Source organism: Herpailurus yagouaroundi, unplaced genomic scaffold, assembly GCF_014898765.1.
Source record: "Herpailurus yagouaroundi ecotype Mexico unplaced genomic scaffold, PumYag 164, whole genome shotgun sequence".
Classification (NCBI taxonomy): Eukaryota; Metazoa; Chordata; class Mammalia; order Carnivora; family Felidae; genus Herpailurus; species Herpailurus yagouaroundi.
The window spans coordinates 33,165,788-33,185,207 of NW_024412405.1; the positions used below are offsets into that span (position 1 = coordinate 33,165,788).

The following is a 19,420-nucleotide window of genomic DNA, read 5'->3' on the forward strand; positions in this document are numbered from 1 at the left end:
AGTAAGACTGAATTAGAAAATAATTTTTTTTTCTTTGCATGACTGAAATACTGTGTTCAAAAGCATGGCCATCCTGTAATTGTATTATGAACAGAATGCATCTAAGGAGGAAGAGCTAAAAATTGGACTGGAATGATAAGGGAGCAGAAAGAAGAAACATGCTTACAATCTGCTCACATTCTCAGCTTTAAAATTTCAATATATAATTCGTTAGAGCAATGGTTAAATATATGACTTTGTTTCTGAGTCAAACTGCTAAATGTATAAAATTGAAACCTTTAATAATTCAACTCTCCCTCTCTGCCAACTCCGATTCCTCTAAAACAGGATGACCTCCGAACCACTCTGCTGAGTTGCTTTCTACAACAAGCACTTGCCCTGTGCCTCTTAATGACCAGACCAGGAGATTTGCTATGGGGGCTCTCCAGTGTGCTGTGACGTGATGTGGTCACTGTGCTTGCTTGGCTCCAGGAGTCACAGCACCTCTTCTCTGTGGGCTGTGGCTCTGAGCTCAGTATGGGCATTTAGCAAATGGTTAATAACAATGGTGTCATTATTCATTGCTACAGAAGCCAAATTTCATGGCCTTAGTAAACATCTCAAGTAGGGTAAGTTCAACCTCAATCTACCATTCATGAAGGTGAACTCACAAATTTGCTCATTAGCCTTTCAGGGCAAAAAAAAAAAAAGGGGGGGGGGCAAGATGGATACTACCCATTAAAGTCAGGAATGTCAAAGTTAAAAGTATTAACTGAGGGGTGCCTGGATGGCTCAGTCGGTTAAGCGTCTGACTTCGGCTCAGGCCATGATCTCACGGTTTGTGAGTTTGAGCCCTACATCAGGCTCTCTGCTATCAGGGAAAGCCCACTCGGATCTTCTGTCTCCCTCTCTCTCTGCCCCTCCCCCACTCACCCTCTCCCTCTCTCTCAAAAATAAATACATATCTAAAAAGAAATTTTAAATAGTAACTGATAACAAAATATGCAGTCCCAAAATAAATGAGTGACTCAAACACACTTGGAAAAATTCAAGCTACTTCCTGCAAGAAGCAATTGTTAGAAAATTTATATAACATATTAATATGTATAATTATAGAATTATAGAGTAACCTAGTTCTGTTTGACCAGTAAAAGTTATTATTGCAAATTAAATTGTAAATCTGGAACTGCTGGAAGATAAATATTTGTACTTAGGGCCTGGATGATTGAAATATCAACGGCTCTTTAAATCGGCAGCCTCTGCTCCTGCTACTCCTTCCTACCCACACACCACTCTCCTAGGCTCCGTGCACCATCCATGTTTTTTACGACTGCTGTCCTCTAACAAAAAATACCTCACATTTGCCAACATGGAGGGCATCCACTGGCCTTTCCTATTAGCTTTCCACGCGTCATGCAAACATGGATCTTAGATCACACTTGCAGCCCGTCTATCAACTGTGCAGTCTTAGCAGCTGAGCTCTGATAGAGCATTTAAAATAATTATTTTGTCCCATTTTTGCTAGTTTTAATGTATACAGAAGAGCAAAATAATAATGTACTGACACATTACTGCAGACTCAAATTATAGTAAGATTTCCTTTTAAAGTAGGCAAACATACTACCACGGAGAAATGTAAGTTATTATACTAAATTATTATATTAATGAGTAAAAAGTTATATTTTAGCAGAAAGTACAGTCTGTTGGTCAGTAGCCTTCATTTCCACATGATTGTCTTGCTGGCACCATTGAAATAAGTCAGGAATTTTACGTCTAGGTCAGGGTTTCTCAACCTCAGCACTACTGATATTTCGGGTTGGAAAATCCTTTGTTATGAGGACCATCCTGTTCATGAAAGGGTTTTTAGCAGCATTCTTGACCCACTAGATGCCAGTAGCACTCCCAGCCCAGTTATATCGACAAAACTATCCCTAAACCTTGCCAAATATCCTTTGGAGGGACAAAACTGCCCCCAGGTGAAAACCACTGGTCTAACCAACACCAACTCCCTCAATCTACAATAAAGAAAGGACAAGATTTGACCTACAGAAATCTCCACGTTATGTAAGAACAAAGACTAAAACCTACGAAATGCATGGATATTTACTAGCCAATAATTTGCTTTCCTATATACCTGCTTCCTTTTATAAAAATGCAATCTCGGGGCAGAAGAGCTGTGGCCAACATTTTTCAGTAAGCCACTTGCCAGCTTCCTCAAGTCTCATAACCGGGAGGCTCCCATGCTTCCACTGCAGCAGACCCAGGGTCAAGCCCTGTGTTCTTTGGGCCAACAAGACAGAATTCTCAGGGGAAATGTTCCTGAGCAGAGTTGAGGCTCTCAGGCATTCTCACTAGTACTACCTGGGCACGCCTTTATGGACTTGCGGTCTCCACTGAGACAAGTTGTTCTGCATACTTCCTACTACAGCTTTAACTACGTGACCTCCCAGTTTCAGTTCGTCAGGGATTTAATTTCACTCAAGGCTGTGCCCAGGTACTGACTTTTTTCCTGAACACGGTAGACCCAACATCTCATAAAACAGGCTCCAGGCAAGTTTTGCTCAGAGCATTCTTGGAATTAGAAGCCAACAAACATGTTTTGCCTAATAGGTAGCCTACTCAAACATCTGTTACAGGGTTTCAAAATGGTATGACTGGGGTGGGGTGGGGGGGGGGGTGTTTTTTCCTTAAGTTGTTGCTGTTCATTAAGAATAAAACACTTTGTAAGTGAAAACTTTCTTTGCCCATCAGATAGGTGTGTGGAGAGATTGCTGATTAGTAAAAATAAAACAAATTCATCCATGCAGTAATTTTTCATGGATATCAAGCATGTCCTCGCAATACTGCAGAAGTCAACGTGCCATTTTGGTGATGAAACTTAGGAACAAACTATCTTCCAATTAATCAGAAATGTAGACAGACCCCTCCCTGCTATGCACTTATCAAGGTTGTGTAGTTTAGAAATGCTAATTCAACAGAAGTAGAAGCCCAAGTTCAAAATGGACTGTTTGTTTAAAAATACGTATTGTTAGGCTTTGAAAACATGAATTCTATCTGAGATTTTAGGTTTTACTGCTAAAAGACCATGTGTACTATAAAACTTACATAGAGAGTTATTTTTCTTTAGGAAAAAATATTGGCCATTTTTAAGATTTTACCATCAATTTTAAATAACTTTTAAAGCTACCACAACAGGGAAATCAACCATATAAACTAAATCTTTGTCTAAAACGGTAGAAACTAATTTTCCCATTTCTATTACTCCTACAGCTAGAATAATATTCTCTCCTTTTGAAAAAAAATGTTAATTAGGTTTAAGAGTCGTGATAAAGAGGTAGTCATTATCACAAAATTAAATCATTTTTCTGTCACCATTATCTGGTAACAAAAGTTTATTCCAATTCACTGAAAGCAAATTAGATTTATAGGAAAAAAAATCTCACAGGAGCTTAAAACCAGATTTCCTGAAACCATATACTCCTACATGACACCATTTTCCATCTAAAACACAACGGAGACACCTGTGCACATTTTCACCCCTACTTTCACTTTCTCATCCCCACTATTAAAATAGTGAAAAACTGTTCATTTTTAGAAATCCTCCACAACTGACAAGGTCATTAGCATTCCGCCAGGCATTGCTGCCTTCCAGATTACAAAAGAAAGTCTCTTTAACCACTGTCCCAGTCTCATTTTTGTTAGCAAGTCTTAATTCCAAATACATAAAGACCATATGAAAATAATTCTGTTTACTCTATAAATATAACCTCTAAGTTTGTTTTATAAGCATAATGGCCATTCTCCCCATTAGAAACCAAACACTACCATGTTGGACAAGCATTAAAATATAAACTACCATTTCAGTTAGTAGAGAGATTTAAAATAACAACATGCCATGATCTCAATTACAGACAGCTTCGATTCACAGTGCCTCAGCTATTTTTTAAATAATCTGTTTTGGAATGAGAACAGAGGAAGACAGAGGAACAATTTTTCAGTCATCATAAAATCTCAGAAATTCTTTGCACTTGAGCCACAAGCCCTAAGCTTAAAAAACATATAACAAACCAGTGAAACTTACCTGACAGTGACTCGGTTTGATAAATCCTGTAGATCCCCAGGATGGAAAAGCTGGGCTTCTTTCAATCCAATCTGTTCACAAGCTTTCAAAAAAACGTTTATATTATCCTGTGAAAAGAAGTGGAAAGTGATTGCTTAGCCGATCTCTCTTTCAAACAAAGAGTACACGTTTTTATGATAGAACTTCTAAGCTTCAAAGTCCAATTACAGCCAGCAAAAAATGAGGCAGCAAGACTAGTGCATACATTTTTTTTTAATTACATGGGCATGTATAGCCTTTCAGTCTTCCAGAGCATTCACGGTAGCGCTAGCTTATGCCTGGGCATACGCTGTTCTGTGATCTTTGTGACCGGCACGTTAAACATTACCTGTTACAGGACAAGTGCCTAGCCACTGAGCAGTAATCTACACTTTGATGTCAGCTCTGCTCTGCAAACAAACGCCCTCTTCCCAGCTTTGCACGACAAGCCTCACCTCTCCTCTTTAAAAATAACTCCAGCTACTGACAGTCACCCACCCAGAAACTGTTGGCAGGGAAGAAATAAGAGGAGGAACATTCTGTTTCTATGATTACAAATTACAGAACGACCGTGGAATACCACACCTGGAATCTGGGTTTGGTTGCTGAGCTGGCTCTTGACAGACAGGGAAACCATACTACAGGACCCAGGAAAAGCCTAACGTTCATTGGCTAAATCGCATAGTTTAGGTGTGGTACATTATTCACACACGCCCTGCACCTGCTTCAGGAACTGCCGCCAAAAAAAAAAAAAAAAAAAAGGAAACCTAGGTTGCCCCCCTGGCTAATTTCACAAACCAAAATCCTCCTTTCACAAACCAATGCTTTCCATTCATGTAAACTGCTGCCCAAACATGGACTACTACAGATACACATTTGGTGGGCAGAATTAGCTGGAGTTTCCCTCTTCTCCTTTATGAGGTTGAGCTTGGGAAGATCGCGTGGGGACTCTACCTTCTCTTGGTTAGGACTCTCAAGGAAGAGAACAGCCTGCTAGCATGCCAACACACATTTGTCCATGTGCACATGCCAGTGTTCTCACACCACATCTGTAGTTTAAGAGGGCCTCCCTGAAACCTCACCTCCCTAACAGCTGGCTCTGAGGAACCAGAAGATAGCCTGCCACTTGGAAAAAGTCAATTATTCTTTTCCCATGCTGAGAAGCCAATCCCTACAAGAAAAGGCAGGATGGCCTAGCAAAGTGGGAAGGAAAGATACAGAAGCAAGGAGGAAGAAGCTAATTTTAGCAGCATGGATTCCTGGAGAGTGAGGGGATTTAGGGAAAAGGTGAGCAAATGCACAGCAAGAGAAAAGCCACACCAACTACTAGGGACTAAGAGACATTCAAAACAAAATATTTGTGTGTGGGGGGAGGGGGGTTATTCTAGTGCACTATCAGTAAAAGGCAGCGTGAACTACCTGGCTGAAAGCTAAAATCCATGCTCACTTTAAGTAAGAGGTCAAAGAGCAAAAGAATTTATAAGTCCAAAGTTGAACGGCTCAATGGAAGATGATAAATCTGACTTGGTGGAAAAAAACAAAAGGGGGAAATCACATATTGGCAATATTCCGGAAGGAGCAACAGTGATCATTTTGTTAAGCTCGCATAATTTAAAAAAACCCATACAATCTCATTACCCAATGATTCAAATTAACGGTTCTAAAACTGGCCTTCAGAGAAGCAGACAAGAACGAATGGTTTGGTGTTTCAGTACTCCAAATCCCACAGGAAGAAAAGTACGTTTCAAAAGAGGAAGAAAAAAACCATTAGAAGTCTTCCCAACACATACACACACACACACACACACACACACACACACACACAAGAAGTCTTCCCACAAACTCAATTTGGTTGAATGTTTAAAATGTTATAAAACATTATGACACAGTTAAACAGAAAGTAAGTACAGAAAGTAAGCCGATTGCACTGACTGCCAAAATAGTCCTTCATGTGTTTTCTAAAAACATAATAGCAGTCATCCAGTTGACAAATATATATACAGATTGCTAAGAACAAAACTACATATGCCTCAAAACCCACCCAATTATTTAGAAAGAAACCACTTAAAATCAAAGTGATTATAGTTAATTAGAGATGAAGGGAAAAATAGAATATGATTAAATTCTAGTTTTAAATAAAGCCTTTACATGAAAAAGCAGAGTTTCTCTTAAATAGTTGAATGCCACTCAAGTTGACTTCACAAACGAGGCTGCACATGGCCTATGCAGCAGGAACAGGTTGTATTAAGATCACAATTGTAACCTAAATCCAGCTTACTGGACTTGAGCCCACGGGTAATTTATTTTTTGCAATTTCAAAGGACCTAGGCAGAGAGTTCCCTCAGGGAAGATACAGAATTATCAAATGAAATTTTAATGTCTGTTGAACCATCGAGAAGCCACACCCCACTCAACATATTAAAAGGGAAGCGTTTAGTCTTCATTAATGGAATCATTTACCCTGGAAACTAGCAAAGATAAAGTAAAAACAAAGGACAAACGTGAAAACATCTCATTGGACTGTTAGCCAGGACAGAGCCCAGTAGCTCTGCCACTAACTTTAGAAATAACATTTCTAACATTATTAATGTATCAGCCTTTCTGGCCCTATTGTCCGCCTCTGTGAAATGAGCAGTTTCTGGATCCAAACCCCATTCCCAAGGGCACACACCTCTGTGCGAGCGGAGAGAAGCCCGGCCCTCCCCAGCTCAACCCTTCACACGAGTATTGCATAGCCCAACTTGCAGAAAAGACTTCATGGCAAAAGCCACCACTAAGCATCTGCAATTCCCACACGTTGAGGACGGAAAGTGGCTTCACAAAAACAAAACAAAATGAGGATCCCGGATGATCTGCAATAGCCCCTTTCAGTGTTGTTCTTCTAAGGTAGGAATAAAAGCAGACACTATAAACAGACAAGGCGGGATGGCTCAAGATTTTCACATTCTTCCCCAGAGCCTCTCCATCCCTTTGCCTTGAATCAGTTATAAGGGCAATCATAACAGGGTAAATTAGAGAGAGATTAAGGAGTCAGGAACAGTACCTGCTAACACCTGAAGCAAGGTGAGGACTCCATAAAAATTTACCAATATTCCCAGGTTTATAGTAGCGCAGTGCAGTACCTCTACTGATTATCTACTGCTACATAGCTAGTTATCCCAAAACTTAGCAGCTTAAAACAATACAGACTGATACAGTTTCTGAAGGTCAGGAATTCAGGAGTGACCCAAGTTGGATTGTTCTGGCATGGAGGTCCCTGAGCAGGCTGTAGACATCAGGCCAGACTGCAGTCACCTGAAGACCTTCCTGTGGCTTGAAGGAGCCGCTTCCAAAGAGGTGCACTTGTAGGTGGCAAGTTGGGGCTGGTTGTCGGCAGGAAGCCTCAGTTCTGGATCAAATGGACATCTCCATCGGCTGCCTGACAGAGTGAATGATCCAAAGGAAAGCAAGATAGAGGCTGCAGGGTCTCGTGGCCTATCTTTTCAAGTCACACAATATTTCCTCAGTATCCTGCTGATGGACTAGGTCAGCCCCATTCAATGCAGGGAGGACTACGCAAGAACATAAATGGCAGGAGGCGGGATCAGTGGGGACCAGTTACCACAGTTCACTCGTGAGCCCTAATGGTTCATGTCCTTCCCATATGCAAAATACACTAATCCCTTCCCAAAGCCCTAGAAATGTTCACCCCTATACAAGGTGAGCTCCAAGTTCATAATTTCATCTAAACCAATTCTGGCTTTACATGAGGCTCCTCAGGTGGATATCCTTAAGGACAGCCCTCGAATACAGTTCTTCTCAACACGAATACCAGTGAGCTAAAGCAACAAGTTACTTGTCCCCACATACCCAACACAGTGGTGTAGGGTAACCTCTAGATATATTCCAGCTCAAATGTGGAGAAATGAGGGCACACAGGAGTCACTACACCTCAGGAACTCTGAAATCCTGCAAGGCATAGATTGGTAGGTCTTTCATTAGTCTTCAAGGCCAGTGAATTCGTCATGGTTTTTGCTTCATCCTCCGGATTCTTGATTCCCCCTTAAAGTCATCATTTGCTTCCTTAAAAAGTACTTTGTGTCTGCAGGTATGTAGCTTTCTCAGTCTGCTTTCTGCCTAAAAAAGTTTGGGGGACTAATTTTGTAACCTTCTGTCCTTTTCAGTCTATGTTTACAGCTTCTAAATAGAATTCCCTCAATACCATCTTTTATGAATGCTATTGGCCCTTACTTTCATTAGATAAAAGCCGCACCCACAAATCCCTTCAAGGGGGAACAGCAGCCCTCCTCTTAGTCCACTGAGATGACAGAGGGACATCACCTTTATGCTTCTTAGAAGCCCTGTCATTTGGATGGACTTCCGAGGCACTACTTTGGATCTTTCCAAGATCTTCAAGGATTTTACAGCCACACGCTCAGCTTCATCTTCAGACCTTGTCTTCCTGCTAGTGTGCACTTAATTTGATGTTGGCCTGAAAGCCATTTCTCAATGTTAGCCTCCTTTACTGACTAAAGAGGCTGACAATTTTCAAAACCAGCAATTCCTGTGCCCCTCTTGTTTATCATGTTATCTGCTGTCCCACATTTTACTTATGATCAGCAAGAGGATGCCAGGCAGCACTTCAGCACACTACCTGGAGGTCTCGGCTAGAACACCTAATTAGGTACAATGTATAGGTACAAGGGAGAGAATCATCGGGACCACGTTAGAAGATGGCTACGGTACTTGAACACAATCATATATTATACATTTCTATGGAATCTTAACTCCTCTCTGTCTCCATTATACATCCTGAAGAGTCACAAGAAGGATAACGTGAGGCCAAAATGAATATTCTCACACTAGACGCAGAGGTAACGGGTCTTTGGCGACATGAACTCTTTCAGAGCCTTTCACCCCACTTTCCTTCTCAAAGCACTTATCCAGTAACACAGACTCATGTCACTTCAGCAGATTACTTTGCTTTCTTATCAGGGATGGGAGTTGAGGAGAGTATCAGGGGACCAGAGTTGAATGAATATATTTTAGCAAGCTGCTATCAGTCAATATAAGGGCTCTCTCAGTACTTTTTTCTCTTCGTCCCAAGCCCCCATTCACTCCCACTCCTCTTCACTAAAAGGTGCTTTCTGGCTTGGTCAACTGAACATCTGAGTCTTGATTTCAGCTCAGATCATGATCCCAGGGTCATGGGATCAAGGCCCAAGTCAGACTCTGTGCTGACCGTGGAACCTGCTTGGGATTCTCTCTAAAAAAAAAAAAAAAAAAAAAAAAAAGTTTAAAAGATTTAAAAAAAAAAGAAAAGAAAGAAAGAATATACCCTCAAGAATTAGAGTTTCCCAAACAAGTACATGCACATGCACATTAATAGCAGCACTATTCACAATAGCCAAAAGGTAGAAAGAGCTAAAATGTACATTTACAGCAATGGATAAACAAACTGTGATATATTCACACAAAGGCATATTAGTTACCCATTTAAAAAAAATGAAGAACTGATACATTTTACAGCATGGATGGACCACCAAAACATTATGCTAAGTAAAAGCTAAACACACACATTTACATATTCCATTTATATGAAATATCTCGAATAGATAGATCCTTAAGAGAAAGAATGCAGATTGGTTGTTGACAGAGGAGTTTGGCAAGGGACAGTATGAAATAGGAAGTGACCTAATAGGTAAGAGGTTTCACTGGGGAGGGATGGAAATGTTTGGTGACTGCACAACACAGTGAATATACCATATGCCACTGAATTGTCCACCTTGAAATGGCCGTATTTGTTATGTAAATTTCACCTCCATAAATTTTTTGAAGGAGTGTCTTCTCTAACGTGCTTAAAAATGTAAATGTCCTTTAAAGTGTTGATTCACTTATGTATCTCATTTACATAAATGGCATTATGGTCCACATTTTTGTCTTAGAGCTTCAACCATTTTGTTACACAAAAGTCTCAATCCTCATTAAAGTCTATACTATACCTCCCTAGGCTCTTACACTGACCAAAGTCATTTTCATTTTCACTTGGAGGAACTTAAAAAAACGTATCTTTCATACATTTCTTTGAAATATATCTTTAATGATATACTTTCAAGACTTCCAACTTCTAGAGGGAATACTTTGTATCAAGAAACCTTAATGTGACAACAAATGGAGAATGTCTATTCATAATGTCAAACCAGTTAGACCCACTTCTGCAAAAGTATAGAGGGTCAAAAGTGTCATCAATAAAAATGGATTCTTTACATAAAGACAAAGAGATTTATTACAGAAGCCCTGAATAAGATCAAGATCCTAATTCTGAAAAAGAGTAAAACGGTCTGTGCTCAGGGCTATAGCCGTACAGACAACAAGGGCCATATAGTCAACACCCATAAACAAAACCTAGCTAGAATGACATCACCTGAGAATGTTCCCTCATCAATGAGCCAAGTGCTCCTCGTGTGCTCACCTGTGCCCTGTTACTCCCAGTAAGTTTCTAGGCCTACTCTGAGCAAGATTTTTTTTTTATTAAAAAAGAGAGCACATTATCCAATTCCTCTGAACCTGGGAACATGACGGTGTGGATCAATTTATCGGAAGGCCAAGAGACTTGGTGACCTCAACTCCTTTTCCATTTATGATATGGTACCAAAGCCCCTGTCTCCTCTTTCCCTGGCATTGACAGTGTCAAAAGTTAGAAAGTATATGCCAGCCGTCAAGAGGTTGTATCCACTGTTTGAGGCAGAGAAACTGAACTAAATCTCTACATTAGAATAACAGTCCCTAGCCAGCCATGTCAGAATCTCTAGAGGGAGCACATGGTCACCACACAGGTGATGCTGATGCACACGCTAGACAACAGCCGACCTAGCCTCTGGCCACTCAACACGGGGTCCACACACCAGCACCATCAATTGGGAGCCTGTGAGACATGCAGACTCTAGCTCCACCCTGGACCCACTCAATCAGAATCCACATGCTAAGTGAATCACTCAGGTGATGAGTCTTTGTAGACATAAGTTTTCTGGCAAGTAACAAAATAAGGAAAGTCTGAGCACAAGTCACGTAGGGACCGTGGAGCTCGCCAATGCACCACCTCCAAAAGTACTCACATTCCATTCTGGTGATGTACTAATTGTGATCAATCGCAAGTATTCGAAAGCGATTCCCAAGCAGCAAAGTGACTACAATATATCCAAGTGTGCATTTTAATTATATGGTTTCCATTAAGAAAGTGGTGTGGTTGCAATTTTCGTCAGGGGCACTAGTTTTATTATTATTTTAGAGACTTCATCCTCTATTTTATGGCTTAGTGAAGAAATGTAAGCTGTGTTACTAATACCTACATGTTATGATTACAATATGTAGGTAAAACTACAGATCCAACTTCGGTACTTATTTGAGGAAAGTAAGCAGTACGTTTTCCTTCGGTTCTTATCTGTCTGCCAAGAGAAAGCCTCAGTCATGTGCTGATAGATAGCAAAGGATTGGGGGACGAGGAGAGTAATAAGGTTTTGTCACATGTGGAGTGGAGATGGGAATAAGAACCAGCTAGGAATGCTTAAAAGGAATGGCCAAGTGACACTGAGGGCCCAGGGGATTCTAGATGATAAACCACCAAGCTGCTGGCGTAGTTTTCTCCAGCACTGCTTGGCAGAGGAGGAGCAAAGACCATACCAAGAGGCAGAACCAAGCACTGGCAAGCAGGGGAAGGGCAAGCAGAGGGCTGTGCTCTGGTAAAAGGGTGGTCACTGCAATGCTTCATCAACCCCAGGTGACAATGAACTACACAGAAGCGGTGACAGGCTGTCACATTGCACCGTGCATTAAGGTACGGTCTTCCATGGTGTTCAGAAGAAATTTACATCAAAAATGAAGGAGTTCTCAAACATACTTACTCTTTTGAAAGCAAGAAAAGAAAATGCTGAAATAGAGGCTTAAGAACTTCTGAGACCAACATGGGGAACAAAAGAAAAATGTTCTGTTGTCAAATTATCCATGTTCTACATTCCAAAGTAAAACAGATACGTAATTTCTTAAAGAAACACATCATAATGATGCCAAAACACATTCTGGGAAGCAGTAAAGCACGTTTAATGAAGGAAAACGACACAGTAAAACTTAAGAACTAGCTGGGAATTCACGCTCCTTCAGTATAACTGCTCCTACCCCCCTTCCGAGAGTCACTTTTACAGGTGATGTGTCTGGATCATCAGCCCTTGTATTTGCTTTTCCAGCCTCAGGGACTCCTTGCTTTATGAGACTGATTCTCTTTTAGTCATTTCTCTGTCAAAAAAAGTCCAAAGACTCCCTCGCTGTAATTGTAAAACACCAATCCTAAATCTGACTACTTAATATGAACTAACTCCCACGAGAGCCCCTTAGCTACTTAGTTCTCCTGCCTCCTACCCTCCACACATTCCCCCAACCTCACATCTTCTCTTCAAATATCCCCAGTTTTCTCAGTGCCCCTTGGCCCTCTGTGACAGTTTTCAGTTCTCATGTCATCCCAACCAGCCTTCGCTGAATCGCTGATTTTCTCGAGTTAACATCCACTGAACTCTTATCGTATGCTAGGCAGCATTCTGAGGCCCTTTACACAAACTATGTCAAACTCACACTAAAAAAGCTTAGGAAGTCTTATTGTACCCATTTTACACATGAGGAAACTGAGGCTAAGAAGCGTGTGACTTACCCCAGGTCATCCAGTAAGTGGTGGAGTGAGGATTCAAAGCAAACAGTTCAATTCCTGAGACTGTGCTCTTAACCACTATATTGATTTCCCATTAATGCTATAACAAATCACCGCATCAGTGGCTGAAAACAAGACCAGTTTATTACCCTATAGCTCTGGAGGGCAGAAGTCCAAAATCAGTCTCATTGTGGTAAAAATCAAGGTGTTGGCAGGGCTGCATTTCTTTCGGAAGCTCTAGGAGAAAATCCATTTCTTTTCCTTTTCCATCTTCCAGAGGCCCTCTCCTCCATGTTCGAAACCAGCAGCACCAGCCTGAGTCTCTATTGTACCACCATCTGACTAGTTCTTGCTCTCTTCTACTTAATAGGACTCTTGGGATTATCCTGGGCCCACCTAGATAATCCGGGATCCTTTGTTCATCTCAAAGCAACTGGTTAGCAACCTCAATTCTACCCGGAACCCAATGCTTAATCTCCTCTTACAAGACATTGGCAGGTTCACTGCATTAGAGCATGAACATTATTGGGAGCCATTCTTTCTATGACAACCATCACTGTTCCTTATAGACAATTTCCTTCTCAAAATGAAGCATATGTAACTCAAAACAGGACTCCAGGTGTGGTTAATTATCAATCATCACTTGATGGGTCACTAATAATTATCCTCTTATAAAATGCAAATCACAGTGATTTTGAAGATTTAGTGAGGAAACAGGTGATTGATTGGCAGTTTCTAGGAATATAGTAAGTAGCCAATAAATGGACCTTACTTCTCGTTACAGGCCACAGGTGCTTTGCCTTGTGGCATCTATATGATGCTGTTGGCTAACTGAGATGTACACTGGCAGCAACCAGTTCACAGGGACAAGATAATTCACAGGAAGATGACCTGTGGACTTTAATGGACCAAGAGGCTAGTGAAATTTAGCATAAACTAAGGTGGATATAAAGAATCTGAAATGCAAATCACAGGATTCTATCAAGTGAGGTTTCATGGATAAAGGCATAAAGTGCACGATTAAGTTTGCAGATAATACAAAACCACTGCTTTCTTGTGATTTTTCCCCCCAAAAAACCAAATCTATTCCTGATAAATATCCTTTTGGAGACTTGCAGCCATCTAGATCACATTAAATTGCAGATTTTGATATTCAGTACATTAACTATGTATGATTGTTCCAACATTTACAAACAAGACTAAGTATAATCCCCATGTTTTTATTCCATCCTTTTTTTAAAAAAATGAAAATAGCGCAAGTACAAAGCCCTAAGGCAAACTGTAGAAACTTCTCTCCAAGTTTATATGGATTTACATTTAGCTCCTTAAAATTGAGCTTTTTTACTCAACTACTTAAGATTTCACCTACAGATATTATCTGGTCTACTTTTCTCCATCTTGACTACAACAAGGCCACAACAGACAGTTGGCAGGAATTAAGACATGTCTAAAAGGGGAGGGGTGGTAAAATGACTGAATAAACCATAAATGAATAAAATGAGCATCATGTCAGGGAAATGATCAGGCAACAAGGAATGCAGAGATTCCCATCTTTTCCACAGGACACCCCCACACAATGGTTGCTTTGGGGGCATGCAGGCCTGTTATTGCCACATTCCTTGTGAAGCCGGAGATGAGGATTTTAAATGAAACCTGAGGGTCTGCAAATGTTGGCTCCAATTTTAAAAACAAGCAAAAATGGTTTAAGTCAAACAAAACTCATCATGAGCCATTTCATGACCTCTTGCTGGTCTCCTGAACTCGCCATGGTACCAACCCGGTAATATTTTTCTTTAGAGCATTTGTGGTGGACAAGGCTGGCTTCTAATGTTACTTTCTTGTTAAATAATCACAAACCATCCATCCCTTTAATCATCTTTTCCATCATGTTATCAGGGAACAATATCTAAGACTGACACTGATCACTCTGACATTTGCAAATCTGCAATCTTATGTAAACTGCCTAAGAATAATGTAATACTGTCTAACCAATTATCCGGACACTCCATGGCCAGTCAAGTTGACACACAAAACTAGTCATTACAACTATCAAAACTGTTTTTCAGCTGCCCTTCCTGCTTTTCTTCTTAATTTCCTTCAGTCTACTCATCACATACCAATTTGTGATTTTCCTACTTTTACATTTTATTGAGATATAATTCACATACAAGTCATGAATTTAAAGTGTGTGATTCAATGGTTTTTGGTATGTTCACAGATACATGTACATCCTTTACCACAGGCAACCAAAGATCTCTAACAACAAATTAAATTCCTCTCAAAGGTCCCCAGTGGCTTCTCATCATGCTAGAAGTAAAATGTGATCTACCACCAAAGCTGATAGAGCCACATACATCTTTGCTGGCCTACCTCTCCACCTTACTCAGTTCCAGATCCATAGTCCTTGCTGGCTCAGCTTGATCCTGCCTTGATCCCCCCTTGTTTCCTTCTGTCTGGAAAAGTCTCATGATCCCCGTACATTACCCTCCTTCAGTTTATTCAGGTCCCCGATCAAATGTCAACTGCAGAAACAAGATGTCCGTAAGCACTTTCTCTGAAACACTTCTCATACTCAATCATTCGCTATCCATTCACTTTATTTTTCCCAGTGTAATTATTGTCAGCTGACGAGGTATTACATATTCTGCATGATAACTATTAGTACCTGGTAAGTTATTACTGACCTGCTGACCATGCTCCATTAGGGAGGAACTTTCTCTGCCTTACTTGTGGCTTTGTTCCGAGTTCCAAGAATAGTGCCTGGCACATAGTAGGTGTTCAATAAATACCTTTAGGAAGGGAGGGATAGTCATGGGCCTAAAACCTATCAAATAACTGATGTGTTCATACCAGTCTTAGACCTGGGTTCTATTTCTTATTAACTTCATTTGCTCTACTGTTTCCAATTTCTACATAACAAAAGGTGCTTAAAGAGAGACATTCTGAGCATTTTCATATCTGAATAAAACTGTCCTGTATGACATAATCCTACTATGAATGAATTTTTCTTTAACTTTACAAGCTAATCATGGTGTTGCTTTAGGAATTCTAATTCATTAATGTTTTTTTAAGATGTTGCCCTCAAGGCTAAAAGTTGGCATACGTTCATCTTAGATTTAAAAACAAGTACGTTTTGGAACTCTAGGGAAATGCTCCTATCTTGTGCCAGTGCCATGACTAACAAATTATGGCCCGAAATAAAACAGGAATTTCCTGATTTACAGTGCTGTATCATTATGAGGGTATTGGAAACAACTTCAATGTTGACACTAAGTTTTTATGTTTTCATTTTTGGTGATACTTATCTTTAACTGGGAGTTGGAGAAAAGTAAGGAGATAAGGAGATTCTTGACAAAATCACCTAAAATTTCTTTATAAATAACTCAATTATCATGGAGTTATTTATAGGCCATTTATATGGAGGTATTAAGGTGGAGGTATTAAATATCTAATATTTGTTACCTTGAAAACAGCCAATGCACAATCTCCATTCAGTCTGTTTTCTTAGACTTGATTATTGTATAATGCTAAAGTATTTCAAAATACTGCTGATCACAGAAATTCCAGGAAAATATACATTAGAAATTATTTAAATTAAAATACAACCACAGAAAATGTCATTTTCAATGCATAAAGTGGCCTTATTTTTAGTAAATGGCCAGCCTTTATGCTATAATATCTTACCTAAGCGTAACAATACATTAAATAACACTGTAAGCAGTAACACTATAGTACTCTCCTATAACTCTATTAAGAAGAAAAAGCACTCCATGTTTTAGTTATTAGTGTTTGTTTTTTTTTAATTTTTTTTTTCAACGTTTATTTATTTTGGGGACAGAGGGACACAGAGCATGAATGGGGGAGGGGCAGAGAGAGAGGGAGACACAGAATCGGAAACAGGCTCCAGGCTCTGAGCCATCAGCCCAGAGCCTGACACGGGGCTCGAACTCACGGACCGCGAGATCGTGACCTGGCTGAAGTCGGACGCTTAACCGACTGCGCCACCCAGGCGCCCCTATTAGTGTTTGTTTTTAAAGAAAATAATCAGATTGACAAGCTAGAAAAATAAAAATAGTTTAAATTTTATTGTTCGAGGCATAATTATACAACTTGTAATAGTGGTTCACCCTCCCTTTGAAATTAAAAGATTTCTTTAGTGTAGTTTTAACCATGAAATCACAATTGAGCAATTTTAATCAAGTTTATTGATATCATTAACCTCCGCGGCCTCTATTGGTTTTATTTGTAAAAGAGCTCAGAAGCTTAGTGTCTCATAAACCTCCCTCTCCCAACCCCCTGGGTCCCCTTCCCCTTGGAAAAAAGAGTGGGATACATAGAGTCACTGCCTGAGAGTGGGTTTTAAAAAGTACATGATAAAACCTGGACGAGCATATTTAAATTTTACAGCTGATTCCTCGGGTGCATTTTCTATTACTGCTGAAAGGGAACAACTAGATGTTTCAATAGTGACCTTGGCACAGACTAGGTTGCACTACCTTGCTGATGTGCCCAAGTGTAGAGGAGAGTGAAGATGAATCAGAAATAATTTTACAGACACAAGAACATTAGCCACTAACAACCTTTTGAAAAATGGCAGTAAGAATGGACCCATAGACTTGTGTGATTTCTTGAAGTAGCTATTATGAAGAGAAGAGAATCTGACTGACATCCAACAGCTTAAGCTAGCTGACATCTTTTCATTTCCTGCATTCTACAGCATTCCTAAATCAGGAGACATCCTTCCCAGTCTCTACGGTCACACCTTATATATTCCACTCTTGAAAATAATCTGAAAGAGTAACCCTTTAGAGGAAGGATATTCAAATTTGGCCCGTATTTTTCAAGCAAGTGTGGATATAGTGAAGATTTTTAAATTAAGCACACTGACAGACACAAACTTTCAAACAAAAAATGATTCGGGGCGCCTGGGTGGCGCAGTCGGTTAAGCGTCCGACTTCAGCCAGGTCACGATCTCGAGCCCCGCATCAGGCTCTGGGCTGATGGCTCGGAGCCTGGAGCCTGTTTCCGATGCTGTGTCTCCCTCTCTCTCTGCCCCTCCCCCGTTCATGCGCTGTTTCTCTCTGTCCCAAAAATAAATAAAAAACGTTGAAAAAAAAATTTTTTTAAAAAATGATTCAAACCAAATATTCTTTTTTTTTTTTTAAGTAGATTTCATGCCCAGTGCAGAGCCCAATGTGGGGCTTGAACTCACAACTGTGAGATCAAAACCTGAGCTGAGATCAAGAGTCAGTTGCATGCTTAGCCAACTGAGCCACCCAGGGGCCCCTCAAACCAAATTTTCTAGAATACGATTCCTTTTCTCAGAGAAACTGCAATTGAAATAGCAGGCATGAGTAGATCACTCAAATCTATACTCAGTCAACAAACCAGCCCATGCAAAGGGGTAGCGTTTATTTTCTCAACTCTTTATCTCCATGGCTCTCAGCCAGGGATGATTTTACCCCATAGGGGTCATTGGCAATGTCAGAAGACATTTTTAGTGGTCATCCTTTGGGGCTGGGGAGCATGGTGTTACCAGCATGTAGTAAGTAAAACCCAGGGAAGTTGCTAAACATTCTACAATGCACAGGAAAGACCACCCCCTAAACAAAGAATGATCTGGCCCAAAATGTCAATAGTGGTGCCAAGGTTGAGAAACCTTGCTTTAGTAAATACAACTAAATCATCAGGGGTCCAAGACAACTATAAGTCTTGGGATTAATAACTTCCTTGATGTTCTCTGCACATATTGTATTTCAGGCACACTAAGACATCAGATGGTAAACATTATTCTGGTTCAATGACTCTTTTCACCATCAGAATATCTTGCCTGTTTCTCATGGTTTTGTTTTGAGATTGAGTTTTTTAATTCCCAAATAAAGTTTTAGTTTTGAGTTTCAATGAATTGAACATACCCACATTTAACAGCAGTTAATTTTTTGGAAAATTCAGACTGGTTAGATTTTTGGGGGGCATCGCTTTGTGAAGAATATAAAAGAATAGAAAAGATAGGGAAAATCTATTTCTTGAAAAATTAGAACTTAGTATTAAGTGAGAAAAGCCCTATCTCTAGATCTATGAGAACATGGTTAACGTCTCTCCAAAAGGGAAAGAAAAAATCGTAAAATCATATGAATGTTTCAAGCAAAGCGTTCAATATATTTCCAAATCAGCTAAACACCTCTCTCCATATTGTCATTGCTCAGAGGATATTCATGTGTTCCACACAGGTCCACCTACAAACAGTAAACACATCGCCTTGGCTTCAAAGCTAAATACACAGAGTAGCTGACATGAAGTGGATGGAAGTTATAGCTGAAGGAAAGAGAATAAGAATGGAATGATAGAAAACAGGGCTTGGATCATGGAAATTGTATAATTTTTACTATATTTAATTTAATATGGTGTATCTACACTAGAGAAACCTCATTCACAGAATCCTCTTTAACCCACACACCTGAACTCAGTGAGCCAAAGGCTACCGGCACTCCAGACTACAACCCATTTTGCCAAGATGACTCCCTTCTCAAGGAACACATCCGTCAGCTGGCCAGTGACCTATGATATTTGTAGCCTGGAAAGACAAGGTAATTTGATTCATTCAGACTCTTCTCTTGGGACCCTCGACTGGGAGACACCATTTCCTATTTGCAATGGGGTAGAAAAAA

General features: G+C 40.1%; 1 protein-coding gene across 19 annotated transcripts in view; it reads right to left on the minus strand.

Annotated features, from left to right (window-relative positions):
* Positions 1–19,420, minus strand: part of LMO7 (LIM domain 7) — a 201,600-nt gene that overhangs the window by 90,266 nt on the left and 91,914 nt on the right. For 18 of the 19 annotated variants that reach the window (XM_040487332.1, XM_040487339.1, XM_040487323.1 and 15 more), the window contains one exon: positions 4,061–4,167. In XM_040487332.1, the coding sequence (XP_040343266.1) occupies positions 4,061–4,167 (107 nt within the window). Of the gene's footprint in view, positions 1–4,060; positions 4,168–4,663; positions 4,748–19,420 lie in introns of those variants that run through there. The other variant, XM_040487336.1, reaches the window with a different exon arrangement.